This window comes from Bactrocera latifrons, unplaced genomic scaffold (genome assembly GCF_001853355.1).
Source record: "Bactrocera latifrons isolate USDA-ARS-PBARC rearing strain unplaced genomic scaffold, ASM185335v1 scaffold_157, whole genome shotgun sequence".
Classification (NCBI taxonomy): Eukaryota; Metazoa; Arthropoda; class Insecta; order Diptera; family Tephritidae; genus Bactrocera; species Bactrocera latifrons.
In genome coordinates this window covers 217,677-243,422 of record NW_017535041.1, presented here as the reverse complement: position 1 = coordinate 243,422, position 25,746 = coordinate 217,677, and the positions used below count along the sequence as shown (strand labels likewise).

The 25,746-nt window shown below is 35.1% G+C and overlaps 10 protein-coding genes and 1 long non-coding RNA gene across 14 annotated transcripts in view; 6 read left to right on the top strand and 5 right to left on the bottom strand.

Annotated features, from left to right (window-relative positions):
* Nucleotides 1-2,093, top strand: part of LOC108966150 (neuropeptide FF receptor 2) — a 3,206-nt gene extending 1,113 nt beyond the window's left edge. Inside the window, exons 2-5 of the mRNA XM_018928910.1 lie at nucleotides 645-1,130; nucleotides 1,205-1,348; nucleotides 1,406-1,750; nucleotides 1,824-2,093. Coding sequence (XP_018784455.1) covers nucleotides 645-1,130; nucleotides 1,205-1,348; nucleotides 1,406-1,750; nucleotides 1,824-2,093 — 1,245 coding nt within the window. The remainder of the gene's footprint in view (nucleotides 1-644; nucleotides 1,131-1,204; nucleotides 1,349-1,405; nucleotides 1,751-1,823) is intronic.
* A 1,054-nt stretch (nucleotides 2,094-3,147) lies between these two features.
* On the top strand, nucleotides 3,148-18,169 carry LOC108966176. 2 transcript variants are annotated; one of them, XM_018928938.1, is made up of 16 exons: nucleotides 3,148-3,328; nucleotides 5,954-6,108; nucleotides 6,171-6,893; nucleotides 6,950-7,124; nucleotides 7,800-7,966; nucleotides 8,032-8,121; nucleotides 8,200-8,976; nucleotides 9,184-9,671; nucleotides 9,734-10,365; nucleotides 10,420-10,820; nucleotides 10,876-11,042; nucleotides 12,017-12,789; nucleotides 12,866-13,063; nucleotides 17,102-17,424; nucleotides 17,483-17,694; nucleotides 17,753-18,169. In XM_018928938.1, exons 1-16 carry the CDS (start codon nucleotides 3,178-3,180, stop codon nucleotides 18,060-18,062), a joined length of 5,742 nt encoding a protein of 1,913 aa, XP_018784483.1. In that variant the 5' UTR covers nucleotides 3,148-3,177; the 3' UTR covers nucleotides 18,063-18,169. The 2 variants fall into 2 exon arrangements, with proteins under 2 accessions (XP_018784483.1, XP_018784482.1); XM_018928937.1 differs by having other exon boundaries at nucleotides 8,200-8,988.
* LOC108966185 (RWD domain-containing protein 2A) lies at nucleotides 3,601-11,578 on the bottom strand. Of its 2 annotated transcripts, none has more exons than XM_018928949.1 (2): nucleotides 7,732-7,801; nucleotides 3,601-4,732 (listed from the first exon to the last, which is right to left on the bottom strand). In XM_018928949.1, exon 2 carries the CDS (start codon nucleotides 4,711-4,713, stop codon nucleotides 3,793-3,795), a length of 921 nt encoding a protein of 306 aa, XP_018784494.1. In that variant the 5' UTR covers nucleotides 4,714-4,732; nucleotides 7,732-7,801; the 3' UTR covers nucleotides 3,601-3,792. The 2 variants fall into 2 exon arrangements, with proteins under 2 accessions (XP_018784494.1, XP_018784493.1); XM_018928948.1 differs by lacking the exon at nucleotides 7,732-7,801 and adding an exon at nucleotides 11,493-11,578 and having other exon boundaries at nucleotides 3,646-4,732.
* Nucleotides 13,145-15,357, bottom strand: LOC108966177 (putative GPI-anchored protein pfl2). The gene is made up of 3 exons (XM_018928939.1): nucleotides 14,989-15,357; nucleotides 14,789-14,930; nucleotides 13,145-14,732 (listed from the first exon to the last, which is right to left on the bottom strand). The coding sequence occupies exons 1-3, from the start codon at nucleotides 15,119-15,121 to the stop codon at nucleotides 13,526-13,528; spliced, it is 1,482 nt and encodes a 493-aa protein (XP_018784484.1). The 5' UTR covers nucleotides 15,122-15,357; the 3' UTR covers nucleotides 13,145-13,525.
* LOC108966178 (putative N(4)-(beta-N-acetylglucosaminyl)-L-asparaginase GD10667) lies at nucleotides 15,546-16,916 on the top strand. Its single transcript, XM_018928941.1, has one exon. The coding sequence runs from the start codon at nucleotides 15,790-15,792 to the stop codon at nucleotides 16,873-16,875; it is 1,086 nt and encodes a 361-aa protein (XP_018784486.1). The 5' UTR covers nucleotides 15,546-15,789; the 3' UTR covers nucleotides 16,876-16,916.
* A 351-nt stretch (nucleotides 18,170-18,520) lies between the features above and the next one.
* LOC108966187 (60S ribosomal protein L31) lies at nucleotides 18,521-19,398 on the bottom strand. The gene is made up of 3 exons (XM_018928952.1): nucleotides 19,338-19,398; nucleotides 18,774-19,034; nucleotides 18,521-18,704 (listed from the first exon to the last, which is right to left on the bottom strand). The coding sequence occupies exons 2-3, from the start codon at nucleotides 18,998-19,000 to the stop codon at nucleotides 18,554-18,556; spliced, it is 378 nt and encodes a 125-aa protein (XP_018784497.1). The 5' UTR covers nucleotides 19,001-19,034; nucleotides 19,338-19,398; the 3' UTR covers nucleotides 18,521-18,553.
* Nucleotides 19,399-19,724: 326 nt separating this feature from the next.
* LOC108966213 (transmembrane protein 234 homolog) lies at nucleotides 19,725-20,377 on the top strand. Its single transcript, XM_018928984.1, has 3 exons — nucleotides 19,725-19,809; nucleotides 19,863-20,165; nucleotides 20,227-20,377. The coding sequence occupies exons 1-3, from the start codon at nucleotides 19,794-19,796 to the stop codon at nucleotides 20,307-20,309; spliced, it is 402 nt and encodes a 133-aa protein (XP_018784529.1). The 5' UTR covers nucleotides 19,725-19,793; the 3' UTR covers nucleotides 20,310-20,377.
* Nucleotides 20,378-20,387: 10 nt separating this feature from the next.
* LOC108966211 (uroporphyrinogen decarboxylase) lies at nucleotides 20,388-22,149 on the bottom strand. 2 transcript variants are annotated; one of them, XM_018928983.1, is made up of 5 exons: nucleotides 21,948-22,149; nucleotides 21,433-21,717; nucleotides 21,219-21,377; nucleotides 20,850-21,149; nucleotides 20,388-20,788 (listed from the first exon to the last, which is right to left on the bottom strand). In XM_018928983.1, exons 1-5 carry the CDS (start codon nucleotides 21,960-21,962, stop codon nucleotides 20,477-20,479), a joined length of 1,071 nt encoding a protein of 356 aa, XP_018784528.1. In that variant the 5' UTR covers nucleotides 21,963-22,149; the 3' UTR covers nucleotides 20,388-20,476. The 2 variants fall into 2 exon arrangements, with proteins under 2 accessions (XP_018784528.1, XP_018784527.1); XM_018928982.1 differs by lacking the exon at nucleotides 21,948-22,149 and adding an exon at nucleotides 21,768-21,851.
* Nucleotides 22,150-22,475: 326 nt separating this feature from the next.
* LOC108966214 (death-associated protein 1) lies at nucleotides 22,476-24,164 on the top strand. Its single transcript, XM_018928985.1, has 4 exons — nucleotides 22,476-22,753; nucleotides 22,883-22,960; nucleotides 23,317-23,405; nucleotides 23,472-24,164. Exons 2-4 carry the CDS (start codon nucleotides 22,915-22,917, stop codon nucleotides 23,625-23,627), a joined length of 291 nt encoding a protein of 96 aa, XP_018784530.1. The 5' UTR covers nucleotides 22,476-22,753; nucleotides 22,883-22,914; the 3' UTR covers nucleotides 23,628-24,164.
* A 655-nt stretch (nucleotides 24,165-24,819) lies between these two features.
* LOC108966216 lies at nucleotides 24,820-25,567 on the bottom strand. The gene is made up of 3 exons (XR_001993172.1): nucleotides 25,476-25,567; nucleotides 25,211-25,296; nucleotides 24,820-25,132 (listed from the first exon to the last, which is right to left on the bottom strand). It is a non-coding gene; the product is annotated as an uncharacterized LOC108966216 (long non-coding RNA).
* On the top strand, nucleotides 25,256-25,740 carry LOC108966215 (coiled-coil domain-containing protein 103). The gene is made up of 3 exons (XM_018928986.1): nucleotides 25,256-25,333; nucleotides 25,411-25,574; nucleotides 25,638-25,740. Exons 2-3 carry the CDS (start codon nucleotides 25,417-25,419, stop codon nucleotides 25,738-25,740), a joined length of 261 nt encoding a protein of 86 aa, XP_018784531.1. The 5' UTR covers nucleotides 25,256-25,333; nucleotides 25,411-25,416.
* Nucleotides 25,741-25,746: the final 6 nt, after the last annotated feature.

Sequence of the window (25,746 nt, the reverse complement as noted above, 5' to 3'; positions counted from 1 at the left end):
TCTGAATGAATCTTTCGTTACTATGTTTCGCATTCTTCATGCACCGAAACAGTGTAATGGAATCCGACTGATTGTGACGGATTGGGACAGAATGCTTGATTCTACGAATTCCTTTGAGTTCCAATGATTTGCCGTTTCATTTCAAACGTATTCCGCTTCAAGTGAAAATTGCATTTGAGGTGACGATTAACAGGCGACAACTTGATTTGATAAGTTTGGAAGTACTATGTTTTTACACGTTCAGATATACGTGGCGTGCTCACGAGTTTGAAAACCATCTTTTCTGCACACCAAAACAAAAACCAAAAAATGTGGTTTATCAAGCAAYGTTACATTGAAAAAAATAAATAAAAAATGAAATGTTAAATTAAACTTTCTTTTAATTTCAAAGCACATAATTTCACGCGAGACAGCGGCTGCGGGGTCAGCTAGTATTATATAAAAATACTTTTTTTTTACTAAAAAATTTCTAAAATCTCTTGATTATCAAAAAGTCAAAAAATTACTGCCTATAAATTTAAAACAGTTTCCAAATATTATAATTTTACGAAATGAAARCAATTTCCATATATTATACTTTTACATAATCTACGTCATCACATTAAGAAACATTTATTTTTTTGAACTTTCTTCGCCAACTACAGCTCAACTATAGTCAAATMAACTTTCCCGAAGATCGCATTTGGACACATATACCCAATTGGGAGATAACGCTTAAGATATCCACATTTGTGCCGGTTATAATTTTCGGCTTTTACGGTAATTTCGTCATACTACAGCTGATCGTAATGAATCGTCCGCTACGAACGGCAACGAATATGCTAGTGTGCAATATGGCGGTAGCCGATATGTTGACACTTCTAATATGTCCTGGCATGTTCATGATCAACGATTTCTATCAGAACTATCAACTGGGTTCGATAGGTTGTAAAATGGAAGGTTTCTTGGATGTGGCTTTTCTTATAACAGCCGTTTTAAATTTATCGGCTGTCAGTTACGATCGGCTAACGGCAATCGTGCTGCCGACGGAAACACGCTTAACGATGTGGAGCGTGAGATTTGCGATTGCCTTCACATGGTTGGGTGGATTTTTAATAGCTTTGCCGTTGGCTTTATATAGGACATATAGGGTAAGTTTGAAAAGTTTTAATTAAAAATAATAATAATTGCTTTGAGACGACAACTATTGTTATAACTTTTAAAGGTACGTGTATGGAAGAACTTCAAAGAGATGTATTGCAAAGAGAATACCCAAATATTACCCAAATATTGGTATTTTTTAATTACGGTTATGGTATGGTTGCCGCTGAGCGTAATGCTTATTTGTTATTCAGCGATTTTCTTCAAGGTAAGCATTCTGTTCAATTAAAAAAATTATTTGTCAAGTTCTACATTTCACACACAGCTCGATCGTTACGAAAAGCGAATACTTAATCGTGAACATCCACTGACTGTATCCTATAAGAGAACTGTGGCCAAAACGCTCTTCATTGTGGTGGTCGTTTTCATTGCGCTGCGTTTGCCATTCACTGTTTTGGTCATTTTACGTGACCAATTTATAGCCACAAATGATAGTTCCGTAAATGTTAGTTTTCGCATCTTCTGGTATATATCACAATATCTAATGTTCCTGAATGCTGCTGTGAATCCACTGATCTATGGTTTTAATAATGACAACTTTAGACGCGCTTACGATCAGACACCACTGTGTAACTGCTTTAAACGCAATACCAACAAAATACAGTCTAATGTGAGTGTAATTACTTCAGACAACACTTATTTAAATATCTATTACTAGAWTTTATATTTATCTTTGTTTTTAGAAATCTTCCTGCTGCAGTGGCTGCATGTGCTATATGTTCAAATGGTTTAAACTGATCTGTAGTTGTTTCAGTTTAAGAGCGAAAAAAACTTTCTCTTTCACTGGTGATCAACAGGTGCAGAATACGGAGGTGGCGCGTAGTGCAAGAGCGTCAATAGTAGTGACGGCAGCGCAGTCGAAAGAGACGAATGTGAACGATGTACAAACAACGTATAATCGCTTCGACAATGAGGGTTACCATAATGACGTCATAGACGAAGGGTTTATATGATTACTGTATTTTATGTAAGAAACTATATTTGTCAAATATGTTGAATTTAGTATATTTAATATTTTCCGTTTTTGTTGTTGTTGTTTTTTTCTCGATGCTGTTGTATAAAATAACCTAAAACTTAAATATTTCATGTAAAATATACGCAAAATAGTACATATGGGAGTTTATGAGAAGGACTATTCGTTATATTGCGTAGTCGAAAAAGTCTTTTCGTATTTTGTCAATAGATGTCTTTACAGTCGCATACCTTCAGTGCTACCAATCACATTATTTTTACACAATGAAATTTGTGAAGYTCACGAAGACGACGTTATATCAGTTTGTGTTGCACAAAAATGGTTCGCCCGCTTCCGTTCTGGAAATTTCGAAATTTCGATTTGACCTGTAGAAAGTGTTACACTGATGGAATAATGTGTYTAACGGAAAAATGGCAAAAAGTGGTCGACCAAAATGGTACTTAGCAAATTTTATATTAGTATAAATATAAAAAAATAAGTTGAAGTTTGATTAGAAATACGAAAAGACTTTTTGGACTACCACATWTCATGTAAAATACATGCAAAATAGTAAATACGGGAGTTTATGAAAGGATCCATTACGTTATATTTATTCATTAAAAATAATTGTTTAAGTACTAAATTGTCAACCAAATGCCATAAAGGGTTAATAAACATATATTCTTCGTATAAGGCAAGAAAAATTAGTGAATAATATTTTTTCATTTTTTTTTATGGTCCTTTTCTCTCTAACGGGTTAAGTTACATTTTTCTCTCTTGCGAATATTCCTCGTCACCCATTAACAGTTACAAAATTGATTTTCTTCCCCAACTAGGAGAGGTGATTTTTCARTGATACGAGCATATGTCGTGCATATAAATAAATAGGAATATATATAAAGCTCTTAAATACAATTAATTGGAAGCAAAGGTCGTTAGTCGTTCAAGCGTAACATAAAAAAACTTAATARTTTTCTGCGAAGAAACTAAAAGAACTGAAAAATCTTAGAAACAAAACAATATATAAAATATTTAGAAGCAAAAAAAAATTTTAATATTTTGAACCAAAAAAATTTATATACAAAATGTTTGTTGATATATTTATATTGATTTTTATGAATTGTGTAAGCAAATGCTTGTGTTTTCATGTGAATTTTAATGCATTTTATGGCGCACAACTCGAACCGTTTAATACGCAAATACAAAAACGTGAAATGGCGCAGTTTTTCGATAAAGGTATGTTAAAATAAAAAAGTAGAGAAATTGGAAATTTAGATGGAAAACGTAACATAAGCTGAAACTAATTATATTTTGAAACAACAACAAAACAATAGTGGCTTGCTTAAGGAAAACTAATAATTTTCGAAGAATTCAATTTGAAAGGCGTGAATCCGAAATAAAATTGTTTTCAAAAAAAGTTGCCTATAACCACAATTGAATATTTTTTTACAAAAACAAATATTTTCGTATATTAGTTTTCGAATTTTAATTTTCTGCATAAAGAAATTTATTTAAAAAAAATATATACATATTATATTAAAAACATATGCATAAAACTTGAATTACAAGACGGCAATATTCACACAAAAACAAAGTTTTCGCTCCCACGTTGGCAGTTTCAGTTATTACTATCGTTTCTTCTACTTTTTAATTGTGCTTTATCCGCCTCTTTGCTTCTTTCATTCAACGTACACACTTCTCTACTCCAAACCGAAAAGCTCTTTTTTCATATAACCCGATTTGTGCGTTTCCAAATACTTTATAAACAGCGCCATATTCATTACACCTTCCTCATTATCCAGATCATCGCAGAAGAGTTGCTCTTTGAAACCATCAAAGCGACGTCGCTGCTCCAATTTACCCTGCCACAGCTCGCTCTTGCAAATAGTGATGTGCTGCCAATGCATAGCTTTAATCACGCGCCAAAACTCCTGTGTGTGCGCACGTACGCCCTCGACGCATATAATGCCCGGCTTGCCGGGACGCAAAAATCCACTCAAGTCCATATTGCGCGCCACTCTTTGAATTTCTTGTCGCTTTTTCTTCGATTTAATGTGATGCGAGTAAATCCACAAGCGTTCACATTCCAAAGCGGTTTCATTTTCATCCGCCGCTGCCTGCTTTTTTACCTCAAATTCGCTGCCATCACGCGAGATTAGGTCATTCAGTTCATCTTGCAGCCAGGATACCACCTGAAATACATAGCATTCACTCTTATCCATTGTATTTATGTACTTTTCAATTTCACGCTTTAAATGCTGTTCTTTAGCTTTGCCCAAAAGCGTGCTAAATATTGTTACAATCGCATTCTCCAGCAGCGGATAGAGATTCGGCAATTCAATGCGTATATCCACTTTCTCCTTGGACTTGCCATGCAGTACGCTCACAGTAATTATATAATCCAAATGCGCCTTTAAAACGTTGGTGGGCACGACAATGGGAGTCTTGAGAAAATCATGGAAGTCGCTGATGACGCTCGCATCGAGTATATGCATTTCGCCGGGCGTACAGTATATCGATGAGAGCAAGTCGACCTCCTCCAGTTGCTTCGTAATGCATTGTACATATAGCTCGTGTTCGTTCAATTGGTCRAGTTGTAACGTTGGCTGAACGGCATCCATGCTTTATGTTTATTTTTCGCTGTAAGAACAGAAATTTTCAATCAGATCGGTATACAATAAATGGGCACATAAACATTACAAATGTATTATGCCCAAATACATTATATACCGATAGATAAGTAATATTTCTGTACTTCGCTTTGTCTAACGATTTACATTTGTAAGCAGTTAACAGTTATGCATAAGTATGTAGGCATTTGATAAGCTTATGTATGAAGATTTAAGACTTTGGTGAGAGGCATACGTCACTAAACGGTATAAGCAGAACAAAAACAAGAAAGAGGGTAAACTTCGGTTGCATCGAAACTACGATACATATTTCAAATACATTTCTTGTAGCATAAAAGGCTATAAAAAGATCTTTATCTTGATTTTTATCGGTCAGTGGGTATGGCCCGATCTAAGCGACAATTAGTACGAAGAGTGTAATGTTGCCTTAATAGTTATTTTGCAAGTTTCCCAGACAAGGATTTGATTTCGATAAGTCAGTTTGTATGACAATTTTATACTAAAGTGGTCCAATATCGACAAATTGGCAGTTTCTTTGGGGATAAAAAGGACCTACGCAAATTTTCAGAGCGATATCTCAAAAACTTCCGTACCAATTCGGTTATACACCAATAGAAATCGTAATAGTTGGTTATAAGGAATGGCTTATCATCTGATCAAATTTGACCCGCACTGTTTTTTTTTTTTGTTAGTTTGTTCGTATGAAGCTTGATCTCTATGCACAGAGCACCGCCCATCGTCCACACGTTTTGGGTATGAAGCTAAACTCTTACCAAACGTCCTCAACCTTTTGATAAAACGACGTCGACCCCTACGGTCGCAAAAAAATTGCTTGCCAATGTAGCAGAGGATCCTACATTCATAAAACACATCATTACCTATGATTAGACATAGATTTATGAATATGAAGCCGAAACTGTGCAATAATCTTGCAAATAGCTTCAAAAATGTGCCAAAACCGGAAACTCCAAATTCGCTGAAGACCATCCTAGCTGAGACTTATAACAAGTGTATGGAAAATTCGATAGGAGTGGCTATTTTGAAGGCGTTAATAAAGTTTTGTATCAAAATACTCGTAAGAGCAAATATAGTTGGTCAGTCCGGGTCAATTCTGATTAGATGATTTGCTTGCTTACCTACTTTTTTAATTTGTTTATAATTATATTATTAACTATAAGATAACCCTGTTATTTAAACACATACACATTGATATATGTATATATTTTTGCAGCCGCCTATTCCTTCAATGGGCTCAGTAAAATAGAGTCGGTGCCAGTTTCCTTCCCAACTGATATTTGTATACTCTCAATGGAAGGTATAAAATATGCAGTCTCCTTGCATAGAAACAAAAATGGTGTGCGGCACTTAACAGTTTACAAAAATGTGGTATGTATTCTGGTCAAATACGTTCCACATCCAAATTATGCGTTAATTTCGTTGTTTTGCAGAACAATAACTACAACGAACTGCACAATATAGCAATGCCCAATGCAGTTGCTATGGATTGCAAGGCGCTCGCTTCAAAGGGCTACATTGCGTTGGCCTTTAATCTTACACAAACGATTGAAAATGCACGAGAGGGCTCGCCGATTTACGTGCTCACCGCCGATGATCGCCTACGCGCCGTACAATTTTTTGACACTAAAAATTTATATTCGATTTATTTGCGCACCGTGGCGAATGATCTGTTTATGTTGCAAACATTGCGCAGCAGTGATGATGCACCGAACCCACACTGTCCCTATTACAAGTGGTCGGGCACATCGTTTACGCTGCTCGCGCGTATACCGTGTAGCAATGCGCGTCATGTCGAACCGTTTGCCATTAACTATGAGAATTATGTGGCTTTGGCGAACTATGCTGATCAGAAGGGACGCACCACAACATATTCTGAAATTTATAAATTCATACGCGAAAAGAAACGCTTTCAACTCTTCCAGAAGATCCGCACCTATGGTGCGGTGGATGTGCGTTACTTCAGTGCACCGTTGGACGAGGTGAAGCGCCGCCACTTCCTAGTCTATGGAAATTCGATGAGCAGAAGTAAGAGTGCTGTACGCGGGGAGGACACCAATGAGGCGGATTCGGTCTTTTACGTCTTCGATAAGGGACAATTCGTGCCGTATCAGAGTTTATCGCTGTATGCGGTGGAGCAATTTCTTCCAGTGCAGGTAGGTTGCTTACTGTGAAATTTTGCAATAATTTTTTTTATTCGAAAAAAACAAAGAATGTAGATGCGGAAAAATTTTTACTGCTCGTGGCTTGCAAAGATCAGGATACAAAAATTTACAATCTGAACGATTGGAAATTCGAGCCGTCAAATGTGCAATTTACCGAAGGCGCTTTGGGGCGTGGCGTATCGAAGATGAGAATTCATCAAGAGAACGAACAAAGTTTTTTGGGTAAGTTTTGCAAGTCTTTTCGTATTTTCTGAATAGATGACATTGCGGTCGTATATCTCCAGTGCTAGCAATCACATTGTGTCATACCATATAGTGTTGGAAAGGTGAGATTTTAAGCTCCATTCAACCAAAAAAAAAAATTAATTCGGAGAAGTTGAAAAAATGTTATGGCTGTTCAAAAATTAGTGAAAATAATGGAGAAATTCGCTACATTTTGAAATTTTTGTATAAAAAAGGGAAGAATGYCATCCAATCCACCAATGAAATTTGTGAAATTTACGGAGACGATGCTGTATCACTTCGTGTAGCACAAAAAAGTTGAAGTTTGATTAGAATTACGAAAATACTTTTTCGACTACCCAATATTTTCCATTCAATATTTTTTACATATGTATATATTAAAAGCAAATATTTCAGAAGTGTTCTTTCTCGGCTTAAAATAAACAGGGTCATAACTCATACGTTCTTGTCGCGTCAAAAACGAGTTCCCTTCATAACTCTTTTGGTTATTACTCCATTTCGAATATATCATCAAAAATGTAAATTTGTGTGCTGAGCTCAACACAGTATCTACGACATTGAAAAAACTCAATTTCATATTGCTTACCACATAAAGATCGACAGTTAATCTGAAAAATTCCTTATTTTAATTGCACTCGTATAATGTAATTTCAGTCATCGCAAATGAGAAAATGACAGAAAATGATACCAACATTTTTCTACCGATCTTCAAGCAAGACGAACACGCCAATGCATTACGTCAACAGATTATCGATTGGACTAAAACGCAGATAGAGCGATTAGTGCAAATCGATATTAATAAACTGCAACAGGATGTAGAGGTAAAATTTGAGAGTTTTAATAACATTTAGACTATTATAAGTCAAATTGATAACAACAATTACAGCAAAAACTGTCACAAGGCCAACGGCCGAACATCAACACGCAAGTGACAGTAATTCCACAGGCCAACATACAAACTGTGCACACCAATGCGGTAAGTAGCGTATATACAGTGCAAAATAATGGCAATACCTAAATGTTAAACCGCGTTTCGCTATCTTAATGCACGCAGTTCATTTATCCGAAACATCATTTCACAAGCCATTATTGGCAGGCATTGAATTTCGCCACACAAGCAGTGAATGGCATAGAGGCTGAACTCAAATCAGCGACTAAAGCGCGTCTTAAACGTGCCACACCCACAACTGATGCTATCAAAGAATTTGCCAACATTAGAGTCGACTCACTTATTATTAAGCACAAACTCGAGGCGCAACAAGTGAACGGTGTTAAAGCAACACGACCCACATTTGAGCGTATCAAAGCTAAAAAAGTGCGTGTAACGGGTATGTTTCAAGCAACGGAACGTGCATTGCAGGAGGACGCTTCCACTGCGACAACACCAACAGTTGTGGCGCCCACATTGGCAGTCAACAATTTGCAAATCAATGGGCTTTTGAATGATTACAAATGGAACGATCTGCTAAATTATACACTGAAGCGTGAGGGTGCGCATTTTCTTGAGAAGTCGGCGCATATAGGTAATTTATTAGCGGAATCAGTACGTGTGTTAAGCGCAGATATTGATGGCAATCATTTGAATGATCTCATACCAATCGATGATGGCAATGGAACGGTTGACGATCATATATACATGGTTAATCAATCGGTACTGTTTGAAGCACCTGTAAAAGCCAAGGAGTTGTTTATAAATGAGCGTTTAAATCATATCAATGTGCAAGAGCATACGCTTGATGTGCTGCTGAAGAGAGTGCCAAATGTAACACGGGTGATAGAGGGTGTGAAAGCTTTTGAGAATGTGCGGATTTTGCAGCCGGTTACAATGGCGGTAAGTGTGGGGGTAAGTAGTAGACTTTTATTAGAACGAATAAGTTATATAAATAGAACTCTTTTTGAATTTTTTGATAAATTTCATATAATTATATAAATACAACTCCCTTTGGAGTTTTTAGAAAAAAAAAGAGACAGAAATTTCTGGAAAAAACAGTACAAATATGATTAGACTGTTAGTTGCAATAATTTATTTCAACAATAGGGTAGGACGTTGGGTTCAAGTTTACAGTCCTTGTCCTCACAACAAATCATACACGATGACCTTGTGCTTAATGGAGATTTTACTATAAAAGGCGACGCAATTATATCCAATCGAGTAAGCGTAGRCGATTTATTAGATCGAAACACCGAAATTAGTACTAAGAAGACGCTGGAAAATGGTATCGATATAACACAAATGCTAGCTAATGTTAATATTAAATTTGAACAACCAGTTGAAGCGAATAATACATTATTAACATTCATCAATACAGTGGACTTGCAGCAACTAATTAAAACGAATTTTAAAAGTCTACAGCTAATTGAGGGCGAGAAACATTTCAAGCAGACACTCGAAATACGCAGAGGTTTCAGTGAAGTGAAAAATCTAAATGGTGTGGATATTGAAAAATTGTCCGAACGTTTTTTATTTAAGTCGTTCAACCAAACGATCACCGCACCAATGCATTTGGGTAGCATACAAACGTCCAAGTATGTGAATGATAACACAATAATAAAACAAACACCATATTAATTTTTTCATATTTATGTAGTGTTATAACACAAAATTTAAAGCTAAAGGATAAGCCAATAGAAACATATGTCACCAGCAACGGACACCAGCATTTGCCTGTGACACTAACAGTGGCAGAATTAAGTGCACGATCTTTGAACATCGAACGTTTGCATACTAATGGACATATTTTCGGCAAGTCAGTGAACCCTGGATACGAACAACCACTTATGGCGCAGTTATTGTCTAACATGACAAAAGGCATTGATTTGCTAACACCAAGGCAAAAATTCCCAAATACTATATTTGTGGGCAATTTACGCTTGAGTGATGGCAGTATTAATGGACGTAAAGTGCAGGCCATAGAGAAACAGCTGCAGCATCTAAATGCAGATATACATTTTGAGGGAAGCTACAAATTCAATTACAATATGAATATAAGTCATTTAACATTTCAAGGTAAATTTAATGATATACCTGCTATGGAATTTGGGCAGAGTTGGTTGCAGAAAAGTGGCAGACAAGTCTTTACTTCCCCACAAAGCTTGTCGGAAGTAAACTGTTTGAAAGAAATGCAACTTGATGGCAAACTTAATGGTCACCGAATAGACGATTTTTTTGCTGACACCTACTGGATAAACCGGAATGAGTATATTGACACCATGGACTTTCGTAAGTCTAACTCTAAATAACAAAGGAATTATATTAATTTGTATATTTATTTAGGAAACCCTATTCAAATGGAGGCGATGCTTAGTACAACCACGTTAAATGGCATACATGTACCTCTGGATATTGTTAATGCCAACTCTACTGCACCGCAAACGCTTTATGCCAGCGCATTCATTCACGGTCAGCTTAATGCATTAGGTTCTGTTGGTATTTCCAATGTTTCCACACTGAATGGCATAAACTTGCGGGAATTGGAAAGATTTCTGAGAGGTGTTGGAGGTGATACTTTTCATGTAGAGCATGCTAGCTTTGCTCAGGCGCCACTTTATCACACTTTAAATAGATACGAATTGTCGATGTTGCTGGACAAAGTTTGGCTAGCCAATGAAAACGTACGTCTGAGTCAACATGTCGAATTGGCAAATGCTACTTTTGARGGACTGTTGGAATTTGAGGTAATTGATTATATATTGGTAATGGTGAAAAAAATATAACTACATACATTTATAGGGTTTAGTGAATAATATAAATTTACAATATTTAAAAGAAAATTATTTGAGTTTATCTCGAGCACAAGATATGCGCACCGAATTGATTTTGGCCAGTGAGACAAAGTTCGAAGGTGCATTGTCTGCCAACAACATACAATTGGSTGGAATGCTAGTGGAAAATAGCAGGTATGAAATGTATCAGGTGTTTACAATAGCTAACTATAATCAATTATATTTTGCATATTCCCACACTTGTTAATTTAACGAGTTTAGTGTAAGTGAGTAAAGTAAAAATCATATACATATACATAGATATTAGTTAGTTTACTCATTTCTTTTAGCATTAATTTCAAATTTTTTTTTTTTAATATTTATACACGAACAAAAAGTTCAGCGCAATATAACCGTCGTTTACCTTGCACATTCCTTGTATCATATAGAAAACGATAAAGAGAAAATCAATTCACTGCGTAATTTGAAAACCACTGTAATTAGTCACTTGAACAAAGCGACGAAACGGGGAGAAACAAAAACAGATGATTCACAAATCAATGCGCAGACGATAACCAACCAACAACTATAATGATTGCGTGCATTTCACATTTTATTTAACAAATTTCATGTTGTGTACATTACCTTTTAGTTATTTATATATTTTGCACATTAAATTTTGCAAATTTTCTACACAAAAAGTAAAATCGAAGGCCACACGCGAGACACACTTCACTATTTACTTCAACAAAACATGAAAACTGTCAGTGAATTACCAATGTGGCCACTCTCTGTTATCTACTTATAAAAATAAAAATTGTTAACGTCAAAGCAAGATAAAATTCCTCAAAAGTTATATGGTGAGGAAAATATATGTTCCGAGTATATTAGCGCAAAATTTTTAATATGCATAAAATATTTTATAAATATACATAATAGTTTAAATGTGTTATGTAGCAGAAATAAGTTCTAATAATATGCGACCATGGCAACACTGCTAGTTCCGAGAGACAGGTATTATTACAGAAGCTCCTAAACTATTTGCTATTCTATACCTATGAAAGAAGCCAATTCTTTAAATATAACTATTCTGTCTGTTTTTTTTTTTTTTTCATAAAGACAAATTTCAATGTTGAATGTTCCCTTGTTAAAATTCCACACATTTTCAGAAATTCGGCTATGAATTTCGACGAATTCRTCGCAAATACACTTAAAACAGATGGATCTCATGAAGTACGCGCCAGCTGGAGCTTAGTAAGCGCGCTAATACAAGAAAATTTGGATAATGTACAAATAAATAATTTGAATTTGGCACATGATGTATTGCGTCTGGATACACCTTGTGCTCCTGTAACGGCACCAAAACACTTAATATCAGCTAATATTCGAAAACTACATACCACAACAAGCAGTTCCATAAATGGTATACCAATAAATGATTGGATGCAAACGGCGATTTATGTGCAAGGCAATCACACAATTAATGGTAAYATCACTCTCAACACCGTTAACATGTACAAAGATCTGAGTGTATTAGGCACCGTTAATGGCATATCGAATTTCGGCGAACAAACGTTATTGTTACGTAACATTGGAAAACAAATAATACACGGAGATATATACATAAATAGTTTGCTATCCAAGAATCGTGGTATTTTAGTAAATAGTTTTGAAAATTTGTCCGTAAATAGCATCAATGGACAACAACTAGACGATTTCTATGTGGAAATCGCAAATATTTCCAAAGTTGTAACCGTGGACGGGAATTTGACCTTTCTGCAGCCGTTGGTAGTACAAGAGTACCATAATCGCGCCACAAGTGACAGCAAAAGGAAACGTAATATATCTACAGTAAACGAAGTTGTGGACAATGAAATTACCGAGATGCCCACATGGAAGGATATTCTTACAAGCGTGCAACAGTTAAAATGGTTTGTAGACGGTAAGTCATAGCAAATATACAAGCCTATAAAGCGTTTTTAATAAATATAAAAGAATACATTTGTAATTCTTAACAGCTTCCTACTATATCTTGAACACTTTTAAAATTCGCCAAAAAATACCCGTTAATGCTACTAAAATGGTACATTTCAAACTGAACGAAGAAGACAAAAACACCATGGATATCATTGGAATAATGAATGAAAATAATGAGCATTCCCCCATAATGTACTACAAATGGTCATTAACAGAAGAACAATTTCAACCTATACAAGGTACGTAAGATATGCATTTTTGTTTTTGTTAGAAATCATTATAAAATGTTTGGAAAAAATCAAATCACGAACTCCGTTATATATTTATATACTATATATAATTACTTTATTTTAAATAGCATTCAAATTTCGTGGGCATATTTTGTCCGATAGTATTCGAATTACAAAAAAAAACATGTGAAAAATTAAAGAAAGGGCTTTAAATACATACATACATATGTATTTATTATTCGCGTACAAAGTAGGTTTAAACATTTTAAAACATTACTACTGTCCGTGCTTATTTGAAAAACGTATGTATAAAATGTGTATTAAATTGTACGTCGTTGACGTAATTTTCAATATTAACAAATATAGTTAAATACGTAATCAGCGTACGAAATATAGTTTAAAATACTTTTAAGAAACGAAATTAGAGTRTTGCTTACTCTTTTTTTTGTCTTAAAACCAAAAAATATTCTCTTATTGCTCCAATTCATCGCTTTGGACATCAATTATTGCGCGTAGTATGCCCAACTCTAATTTTTGAGCCGATCGCGGTCGTAAACGATTCATAACGTTTGCAACGTAAAGACCCAATGCTTCATGTCGTGATGAATTACAAAGATTTTTGAAGAAAGTCGGCGGCAGTGAATTGTCAAAATTTCCTAAATTAATGATACCACCTGTCGCGTTTGTATGATTTGGATGATTAACTGCTCCAGCCACAGCACCATTAATGGCACCATTGCCAGAGTCGAATATAATGTCATTACGAAAGTCTATTTCTTCAAGTCGTGGTGAATATCCATTCGTTGATGTGGAAGCTACTGTAGCGGCTGTTGAAGAAGATGGACCGCCACCACCGTTCGTTAACTCAACTCGAGGATTCCCTGTTATTGTAATTAAATTTATACCCGTTGGTTGATTAATGTCATCATTAGGCTCCTGCTTAATATTGATGGTTGGATCATTATTTAAAGAAAGAGAGCTCTCTTGAAGAGATGCGCTAGGGTTAGCACTGTTAGCAGTCGATGTACTTCGAGCATTTGTTGTTGATGTCTGAGCCGTTGATGCTGTCGCAATTGATTGATTGTTATTTGGTTTTTTAGCCGGTTGGGATCCTGGCTGTGTTTCCACTAATTTACGTTTAATTGATTCAGGTAATGGTATACACTCGCCGACACCCAATACTTGACCCGCTACTCGTATAGTCGAGTTTTTCTGCTGACCGCTATTACTTGATGGCTGACCTACCCGGGGCGTACCACTGTAAGTATTTCCAGCTGCTGCACTTGATGATGTTTTCTTCATGGTTATTCCCTTCTTATGTAATGCAGCGGCAGTAGCAGCAGCTGATGCGTTGGATGTAGGCGTGGAAGTAGATGTTGTATTAGAAGCTGGACGCGACGAGTGAGCTAGGGAATTCAACACCTTCTTTTCTTCTGCTGCGGGTGATGAGGATTTGCTCTGATTAGCAGCGGTTAATTTTGTTTGTAGCTTAAGCAAGGGCTTTTCCTCCTTTTCGGGGGTTGTCTCAGTAGATCCACTAGATTTCATTGATTTCGATGGACTTTCACCATCTGATGTAGCTGCTGCATTTTTTCCTTGTGCRGCTGTTGTTTCTTCTTCTTCCTGTACTTCTAACATTTCATATTCTTCATCTTCCTCCATAGACACCATACCATCACTTTAAACATATATTCAACTTTAAAAATGTAATGTAAAAATAGATACACCACTTACTCGTCCTGCTTTGGGTCTTCTTCTTGAACAGGCTGATGTATTTGCTCCATTAGATCGAATAGTTTCCATGATGGAGTGCGTTTGGTTTTCTCTTGTTCGTATTTCTTTTGGAGTACTTTGAATATCGATCGAGCCTCATGCACTGTAAACATTAAACAAAATTAAAAACGGCGAAATATAGTAATGCGGAACATATTTACCGGACAATTTATTATTTTTGCCTACGCGCGCCCAAGCATCGTCTATTTCTTTTTTGCCTGCTGGCGGATAATTGGGATGTAATACTTTTTCCTCGGCAATATCTGCCAATATTTTATCGAGCTGAATGGGCATTATATAGCGATATTTCTAAGAGATTACCACACACTTTTATTAATGATTAATTATTTGTATTTGGAGATTTAAGCAAAATATTAGTTAAGAAATCCTTGTATGCCAATTTTGCTACTTTTTCATCTGCTTTCTACACTGCTTTGCTTTGTTTTATGTGTGTGTAATTATATGAATGCAGTAACGCGCTTCTTGCAAAACAAAGCGGCGACCGAACAACGAAATGAAACGGCGCGCAATGTATATATTTTGCAAACTACTCTGGCTGTATAACTATCTCTTTTCTTCATTAATGACTTAAAGGGCGTATGGTGCGAACTGACGCGCATTATATCGAACTCAAGGCCGTTACAAAAGGAAATGTTTGGAAAGCATGTCCATTGCCGGGTTGTATTCAATGACAATAATTAAAAAATTATAATAAAAAAAMACCACAAGATATAAGAATCAATAAGTTAAATCAAAACGATTTAATTTTTATAATAAATAGTATTCACTCATAGTAACTCTAGTGGAGTAATTGTGAAAACATCTGTAGCGCAATCTACAAACGGAAATGTCAACAGTTTGTCAGCAACTGTAGTGATAAACAAATATCCGAAAAAACTAAAGTTCGGTTCAACAATAATATAAATTGACAATAAATTTTTCCAGTTTTATGTTTTTTCCAAATGCAACGCAATAACATTTTATACCCTGGTATACTTTTGAGCTTTCTTGCACTTATAACTGCAGCTTCTGAAAGTCCAGCTCCAATAACTAAAAACAGGTCTTTACCGCTTGTTATCAATACATGGGAGTTCACCCAAGCTAATACAGCAGCTTGGTTCGTACTAAATCAACAACCAGGTGGTAATGCTTTAGATGCGATTATCGAAGGCTGTGCCACTTGTGAACGCCTACAATGTGACGGCACTGTCGGCTATGGTGGCTCACCGGATGAAAATGGCGAAACTACACTGGATGCTATGGTTATGGATGGCAGCAATATGAACATCGGTGCAGTTGCTGGTCTAAAACAAATAAAGGATGCTATAAGTGTAGCACGACATGTACTGGAGCATACAAAGCACACTTTATTGGTTGGTGATGCAGCAAGTAACTTTGCTGAGAAAATGGGTTTTCGACGTGAAACACTTGCCACGAACAATTCAATGGATATATGGAAAACATGGCGTCAAAATCGTTGTCAACCAAACTACTGGTTAAACGTATATCCGGACCCTACCAAAAATTGTGGTCCATACAAACCAATCTCTTTCGATGTTTTGGACAATGACAATCGCTTTAAATACCAAATTGGACGCTGGAATCATGACACAATTGGCATGGTTGTCATTGATAGAAATGGTCAAATATATGCAGGAACCTCTACTAATGGTGCTAAACATAAAATACCCGGACGTGTTGGAGACTCTCCCATACCCGGTGCAGGTGCTTATGCAGATAATGAAATCGGTGCAGCTGTAGCTACAGGTGATGGTGATATAATGATGCGATTTCTGCCAGCGTTGGTAGCAGTAGAAGGATTACGTGCGGGTAGGACGCCAACAGCAGCAGCAGAAACCGCGATGCAACGAATCAAACGTTACTACCCTGATTTCAGTGGAGGTTTGGTTGTAGTTGACCGTTTTGGAAACTATGGTGCTGCTTGCGTAGGCATGCTAAAATTCCCATACTCAATTGTGAGTGGTGATGCGACGCAAAAGACAAGAGTAGAATATAAGTATTGTAAAACTGCTCTAACATTTCTGTGACTAAAGAAAAAATTGTGTAAACAAAACTAATAAAGTTACTATTCCACTAAAATGGTTGTAAAATGTTTTTTTTTTTTTTTGTATATGGTAAAGGAACCTCAACAAAAGAATTGGCAAATTTTTATAACACATGTTAGAGTTATATTAAACCACGAAATATTTTAAAATATGTTCAAATAATTGTTATAAATATTTTGAACAAACTTAAACTATTAATAAATTTCAGGTTACTMTTGGCTTCCAAAACAGGCTGAGCTAATTGACATAGCACCGATTTTATTTAGCAAAGCTGATGATTATTTCGCTGTTTTAAATAAACATAATTCAAGTTATTTATTATCAAATCTAAAACTAAATTTAGAAAATTTGCTAGATGGTGAGCARTTTTTTTCAAATTTAAAACGGCTTACAATAGAAGGAGAGCACTGTTTTGCCACTCAAGCAATATCAAACAATGGTTTAACTAAGGTATATTGTATCAGTAAAGAAATTGATTCTCAATTTCCCATCTACGAAAAGTTTGTGATTCCTGGGAATGGTGTTCAAGAGGTAATAAACTATGTCATTATACTATCTGAATTTACATGTGAAATTTAATTACTTTTAGCTCCTTCAAGTAAACAAGGATACAATAGCTACTTTGCTAACCGATACCGTTGAAATATGGACAACACATCCAAGTTTAAACCTTAAACAAAGTTTGTTTATTTCAAAATCTATGAAAATGGCGAGCACGATGTTCAATAACAACACATTCTTAGCTATTCAATGCGAAAAACAAGCCAACAGCTTGCATGGAGGGCGATTAGAAATTTATAGGTAAAAGCTTAAAATACAAATCATTTGTTAACATCCAATATAAAATTGTATTTCCTAGTTCTACAAATTCCACAAATTTTGGGCATTTGCAAACTTTGGACTGCTCGGATGTTATACAGATATCATTCGAAAAAGTTACGCGAACAGGAGACTTGCTATTGTTTACTTTGAGACGAAATATTGATGCATCATTAACAATATATCAGTACAAAGGCGTAACAGGCTTCCAACAAATTGTAGGTGCAACCACTTTACCAGCAATACATGCATATCAGTTGTTGCATTTAGAAAATGCACATAAAGAGATAATTGCGCTAACAACCAGCGAAGGATTGTTATTTGTGGAAATAGTGTTAAGAAAATTTTGAAACAATTGTCAAATTTGATTTTTTTACATGTGTATTAAGTTAATTAATAAAATTGTTGTATATCAATTACTTGAATATACCTTAATTTCATTATTTGAAGAATGTTATATGCCGCAGTATAAAGAGCTAACTTGAAACCAAAAGAAATCAATATACCTTACACTAATACGCTTTTGATAGTATTTGCTATTCGACCATTGACATTATTCCTAGACAAAATTAAATGAGTAGTTTCGTGCGTAGGTGCTCACCCATTTTTTTTTTTCCAAGAATCAGGTCTATGTAACAAAGTTCGAACTTGCGAGCAATCTGGATTTATACAGCGCCTTTAACGATTAAATAGATTTGAATACTCCATTTTCATTTCGGTTCACGTTTTTGCAAATAAAAAATGAATTTATTAACGTTATGTATTTTTAATAAACTTCTAAACCCGGACGATGTAATTAATTAATTGCATTCAAACATGCAACATTTCATTAATTTTATGTTCAATCATCGCTGGATTCTACATTTTCCGTTTGCAAGTTCTTGAATGTGGAAACTGGCACGTATGTCACCAATGTGTATAGTTTGTTAGGTGAGTCTTCATCGTCGTTTCTCCTGCGAGCAAGACGCACACGCACACGGACTGGAGTGGAACTGTAAAAAAACAAATAGTAAACAGTTAAACACATATTTTAAAATATTAGATTTGTGTATACAACTTACCGAATACCCTTGGACCAGATATGCTTGTTCAAACGGGTATCAATTCTAACATCATTGGTGCCCATTTCCTTCTCGGCGAATTTGCGGATTTCCTTAATGGCGCGTGGAGCACGCTTTTTGAAACCAATATTGTGCACACGTTTCGACAAGTGAATGGTGCACTCGCGAGTTACTACCTCATTGATGGCAGATTTGTTGCGCTTTTCAACCTTTTTTGTTTTCGCCATTTTTTATTGGAATTTCTTGCTTGCTAACAAACTCCTGAAAATTAAAAACAGAATTTTTATAAGATTTATTACACAAATTCTGAAATTGTTAGATTTTTTAAGACTATTAATTGCTAAAGCGCCACCAATAGTTGTTTGAACACTTTCTTCACCGATCATTCTGCACTTTTCCAATATTTTAATTTTCGCCTATTAAGGCAACATGAAATGTAGAAATTTGTGTATGTTTCGACACAAAAGTAATTCGCACAAGGAATTTCACACATATTTTGAATTAGAATTTGCAGAATTTCTCGATGTTTTACGATTTTTAAAAAGAAATTTACGAAAAACCAACCTATCGGAAATGAAAGCCTGACGTAAAAGAATATGACAGCCGTCAGAAAGAAACGTCAATACCAAATTGTATTTTGTTGACATTTTAACCCTGAACGCATAATGTGCAGCGCGACATCAAGGGATGAGATTGTTGAGAAGTATAAATATATAAAGTTTTCAGGAAAATTTTATTGAAATGCAAATATTTCAATAAATTTACAACTGTTCAATTTATTTTATTTTTTTTTATTTTATAAAAGCTTACATAATAATACCATTATTATACAAACTAAGAAAATACGCAGCACTAGCATCATGGGCTATCGGCCAACTGTTCAATTATAATCATTAAATATTCGTATATTTTGCGCTTTAGAAATGTATGAAAAACAATACGCAGCCCCATCTTGTGGTCAAATATCAACAGTTGATAGTTGTAAACAATACAAAAGTAATTTGGTAGAAATCAGTAGAAATGATAAACATTATTTGTAAGCATTATTATACTTATTAATTGTTCCATTTTACACACATTTTTGAGCAGTTTCTCTGTTAGGAGTTGGATTACTTTGGGGCGCAACTAATCCTTTCATACGTCGTGGTAGCGCAGGTATTGACACAATCGATACCGGTTCAAGATGGCATAATCTCTGGACGGAGCTTTGTATGATAGGATCAAGACTGAATTACTGGATTCCTTTTGTCTTAAATCAATTAGGCAGTGTGCTTTATGTGTGGACACTCCAACATACTAATATAACTCTAGCTGTGCCAATTGCAAATTCACTAAGCTTCGCGTTTACTGCTGTGACAGGTTACTGCTTAGGAGAAAGATTACCCGGAAAATGTATGTAAACAATTTTATGCATGTGAAATACAAATCTAATGTTTATTTCTTCATTTTGCAGCGGTTCTAATTGGCACGTTAATGGTGTGCTTTGGAACTACGTTGATGTTGTATGACAAAGTACGTAGTGAAGGAAAAGCTTAAATATCATATTGTTACTGATAGACATATGAATATTAATAAAAGCGTTTCTTTATACTGTAGCAATGTAATAACCAACCATTTTATTCTAGCGAAACAATAATCCACTTTATAAAAATTAACAATACCATTAGTTTGTTCTCATGTAAATATGTATGTACATAATATGTTTACAGTGCTTTATGCACAGCGTCGACCARTGTTTCCATGCTTACTATAGGAGTTTGAGGGGTAATACCATGACCAAGATTTGCAATGTAACGTTCCTTTCCGAATTTTTGCACCATTTCAGTGGTTAGTGCGCGAACTTCCTCTGGTGTTTTATACATATCTTGGGGATCGAGATTTCCTTGAAGGGTAATATTAGGCCCTACCTCCTTTCGTGCTTCAATTGGATCCACCGTCCAATCCAACCCTATAACATCATACCCCAAGGCAGCTTGCTCCTTCAGCGAATGCCCCCCACCTTTTGCAAAAATTGTCTAAGGAGGAGGGGTGAAAATGTATTAGATGAAAAATATAAACACTTGTAATAGTTTTTACCATAGGCACTACTGGTACCGATTGCTGTTGAAGTCGCTGTGTTAATTTGTCACGAATTTCTTTAATATAAGGCACTGACCATTTAAGAAAATCTTCCTTCTGTAAATGTTCCGCTGAAGATTCAAATATTTGTAATARCTGTGCGCCTGCTTTCACCTGCATTTCTAGGTAGTCAACAATAGACTCTGTTAACATGCTTAGTAGTTTCTTAGAATCATCTGGGTAATCAGACAGCCAAGCTTTAGATTTGGCCATTGTTTTACTGCCGCCACCTTCAATCATATAGCCCATTAAAGTCCACTAGGCGACAAATTAAAAATATCACCTTAACACTTTAACAATTACACATATAAGGTTTAAAACACTAACCGGTGCACCCGTGAAACCAATAAGTGGCACACGCCCATCCAACATGTGGCGCATCATAGTAATAGCATCACCAACATATGTCAATCTTCCTACTGCTCCTTCTGGCGTGAGCTTAGCTAAGTCTGCAGGGCTTTGTAACGGTTCGGGGAAAACAGGACCCTAAAGTTGAGCAGGAATTTAATTAAGTAAAGGTTTATCGGTCTGCGTAACTCACCACTCCCGGGTGCATTTCAACTGTCATTCCTAAGGCTTGCGGTATTACAAGAATATCAGAAAAAATTATTGATGCATCCAAATCAAAACGCCTCAGCGGCTGCATTGTCACCTCACATGCCAATTCGGGTGTACGACAAATCGTGAAGAAATCATGTTGCTTCCGCACTTCTTGGAATTCAGGTAAATAACGTCCCGCTTGACGCATCACCCAAACGGGAACACGGTCTACAGCTTCCCCTCGCGCAGCACGCAGAAGATTGTCATTTTTCAAAATTGGGAAATTCTGTAGAATATTTATATTATTTATTGTACAGATTAATAATATCCACATACGTGTTCTGCTGCGCACAATCTCACAACAATTATCAATAAACATATTATTTCGTTGCTAAAACAATACATTTCTTTACAGTAGATTTTTAGAGGAATCAAATATTTTTAATAATTAAAATGATGTAAGTCATTCTATAAACCTTCGAAATTGGTTTCAATAACCTTTCTGTCACTACTTGCCTCTGTGCCTTTCATTTTCGTTTGCAACTTGATTGGTTATCCGGTATGATTTAGGTACGAGTTAATAAGCTTGAACTACTTAAATTCGTAATTTCGCTTTATTTAACTTTAATAGAATATATTCAATTTGGATTGCCGAACGCTCACCGGTAAATTGCAAACATGAAATTAAAAAAACAAATTGCACGACTTGGGGCTTATCAGCAGTTTTTTCAATGTGAAGTGTAGGGTTGCATTCGAATAGAAAAATATTGGCGAATATACACAGGCTAAGAAACAAGCTCTTTGCAATGAAAACAATTTTTAAACGTTTTTTTATCAAACCCGATTTGAATTTATTAGATATGGACATGTTTACAAGTTCTTATTTCTTGGGGGGTTTTTAATTGTTAAATACATTTTCCGAAAATAAAAATTTAGTAGTGAATAAAAATTATTAATAAGTAAGGGAACATACTTTGTTTTTGTAACGAATGCTACGCATAAAAGAATGGAAACATAACATAATAGATGAACACGTAGGAGTACAAAAACAAAAAGTACAAATTCATATTTATCTTTATATTTTTTATTTTTGAGAAAGAATACGAAAGCAGTGTGATTAAAATCAAGAAAGAAAAAGTGCATTCGTGTCACTTAAAAAGCCAATACACTTGTAAAAAAACAACCAACAATTGTATACAATAAAACSAGAGAGCGCATATTTATATATATGTACATATGGTCTCCAAAAACAACTCCACAGAAAACTGGCTGTGAATAGAAAAAATCGAAAAATAATCATAAAGAGATCAACAGTAAGAAAGGTAAGTCCAAAAATCCAGTGCGTAATTTACAAWAGCAAATTAGGTGTGAATAACTTGTTTTGAAGTATTAATTGCTATAAATTTACATATGCATACAAAATAACAGTATACCTATTTATAAATTTTAAGGAGAAAACTTTAAGATATTTAGAAGACGAAAAATGGCTGACGAACAACCAAATCTTGTTGCTGGACATCCACCAGCAGGTACGTACAGTTAGTTTTAACATAATTGCTGTATGTGTAGTTAGGTGCTGTATTTACAAGCTAAGGATAATGGACACCGGGTATACATTTCTATATTTCTTTATTATAAAAAAATATTGAAAACACGTGACGAAAATGTCCTTTAATTACGTTGTTTGTAGCACCTGTAAGTGAATGGGTGCGCCGTTTGCCGTTGCCTGCATTACGAATACACATACATATGCACATACATACAAGCATCCTCATATATATTTCAGTACACTGATAAGACAAGCCGAAAAGCTTGCAACGTAGTTTTTTTTTCTTATAAGTARCATATTTAAATGTAACCAACATATGTTTGAATTTATTTGTAGTTAAAGCGGGTGGCATGCGCATTGTACAACACAAAGCTCCCGCAGCTGAGCGTCCAGCTAAGGATGCAGAAGATTGTACCGGATTGACGGTAAACATACATTAATAACATAATATTATTTTTGCCTACTACGAAAACATTTTTATATTATTGCAGCAACCAGTTGCTGTTAATAGTGGCGTAGTGAGTGGCGCTCCAGTTAAAGGAAATATAGATTATACACCACAGGCAGCACAGGTCGCACACTCGCCCAAGCCACCGGCGTTTGTCGCACAAAAACCTCAAATCAACATTCAGCAACCCCGTAAATGAGTGTACGCCACACGTTCCAGCCGTTCAAACCTACAGCAATGACAACAACAACAACAACAACAACAACAATAACATAATCAGCAGCAAAATAACAAATTCAACCATTGCAATAATATAAAAAAAATCATTCCATTTTAAATAACCAACAGAAGATAAAGCGTATTTGAGTAGGGGAACGGCAGAAAAAGGATATAAGGAAATATAAGAAGTCCTAAATTTATACATACATACGTATGCTTAAAAGATTAAAACATTTGTGAAATATGTACTCATCCATATGAAATTTGTAAACATTCGTTAGAATTTATATAAAGCTTATAATATTATTGAAATTTAAAATTATAACTTCAAATTGCCACGAATTTATGCTCATACATATGTATGTATTATTTCACGCACTTTGCTTCCAAATATGCACTATTTAATTGTAACACTATAATTGTCATAATATGTTGTACCAGATAATAAATTTATCTTTGCTTGTACTTCAATGCTTTGAATTGTAAACACTATCAAATAGTGGCATATTTATTGTAACTAAAGGTTTTTGAATCAATTTCATTCAAAGCTGAATTATTTGCACTTATTTCTTTGAATACATATCTTTGTACAATAAACAAAAACAAATAAAATATGATTTTATAAAAAATATTGTCACAAAAAAATTTTATTTGTTATCATCGGTAGAAAATTTTATTAAGTGCTTTCTTATGATTTTCATCATTAATTACTTTCAAACTGCAAGAGATTTGTAGAGTGACCAAATTCATGATTAGATTCGAGAAGGTTCTGTCGATATGGAACATGCTTTATCTTTCGAAGGAAGTGATTGCCAAATTAGTTTTGTTTTCTTTCTCATGAATTTTTTGCTCACATTTTGATGATTTTGTGTAATTTACAATCCATTTGTATTCCGTTATCACTCAAAATGCGTATTTTCTTTGGTTGAAATATATGAAAACGGCCGATTTTGACAATAGGGATCTAATCACATTTGACTAATTCTTGTTTTTGCGCTATCGTAAATGAGCAAGGTCACTTGTGAGACAATGGCATGAAAAAATATACCCAGTAAGCCATAAACGGACGTAAAATGCATATTCAAATATACATGCATATATGTAAACATATATACATATATTCTGCATATATTCTAAGCGCACTTATCTTATTCTGTTATCACGACATCATCTTTGCATCTKCTAGCGAAAAACGCAATGGAGTTTGATTTATTAGATCATAGTTCATTACAATGTCATTTATTTTAGTATTCAAACATCGTGAGAACTCAGTACATACAATTCATTCGTTAGCAAAGTGTTTGCAATTCGCCGATGTATTTTCGTTTAAATGTCTGGTTAAGTTGAGGCAAGTATTCATACTTAATTGCCTCTCTGAGCTTCGGTGGTCCGGGGTGCAGACTTCAAATCTGTAGTCGATTAACGTCGAAGTGGTTCGATTCCACCTGAGGGGCGAAATTTGCTATGGACAAATTCCACCTATCTCTGAAATATTTGTTTAAGTGAGCACACTTTAATCACACACATATTTTCGARTATTTAAAAATGGTAATGAAAACTGACCTTTCGAACTTTATTTTTCCGGCATAAGTAAAAGGTGTATGGATGCGTAACAGTAATATTTCACAGTTTGGCAGCCAATATAGTTTCTACAGAAGTTRCATCGATCAAACATTTGTTTATAAGGTGATTAGCATTTGAAAGGAAAGCAAAAATAAATAAACAATTTCAGATTAATAAACATTTTTTGTATCTAAATCCAGCAAAATATGTCAACATCACTACAAATAGATAAAATAACACCAGAAGAGTTAAAGAAACTACGTACAGAATGCATGGAACGCTTACGTGAGGCGAAACTCTATGAATTGCGAAACGATGCCAAGTKKCGGGCGGTGAATACGACTCAAACCTATGATGAATTCAAGTAAGTGCCGATATTTATTAATGAAACATTTGAGATAGATAAGATGTGCTCGTTTATTGACAGAGACGTCGTGGATGCGTCTCATTTACGACCGATTAGTAAACATGATAAAATGAACGCGAAGACGAAGAGTCGTTTGTGGAATTCAGCTGCACGGGAAAATTAATATATA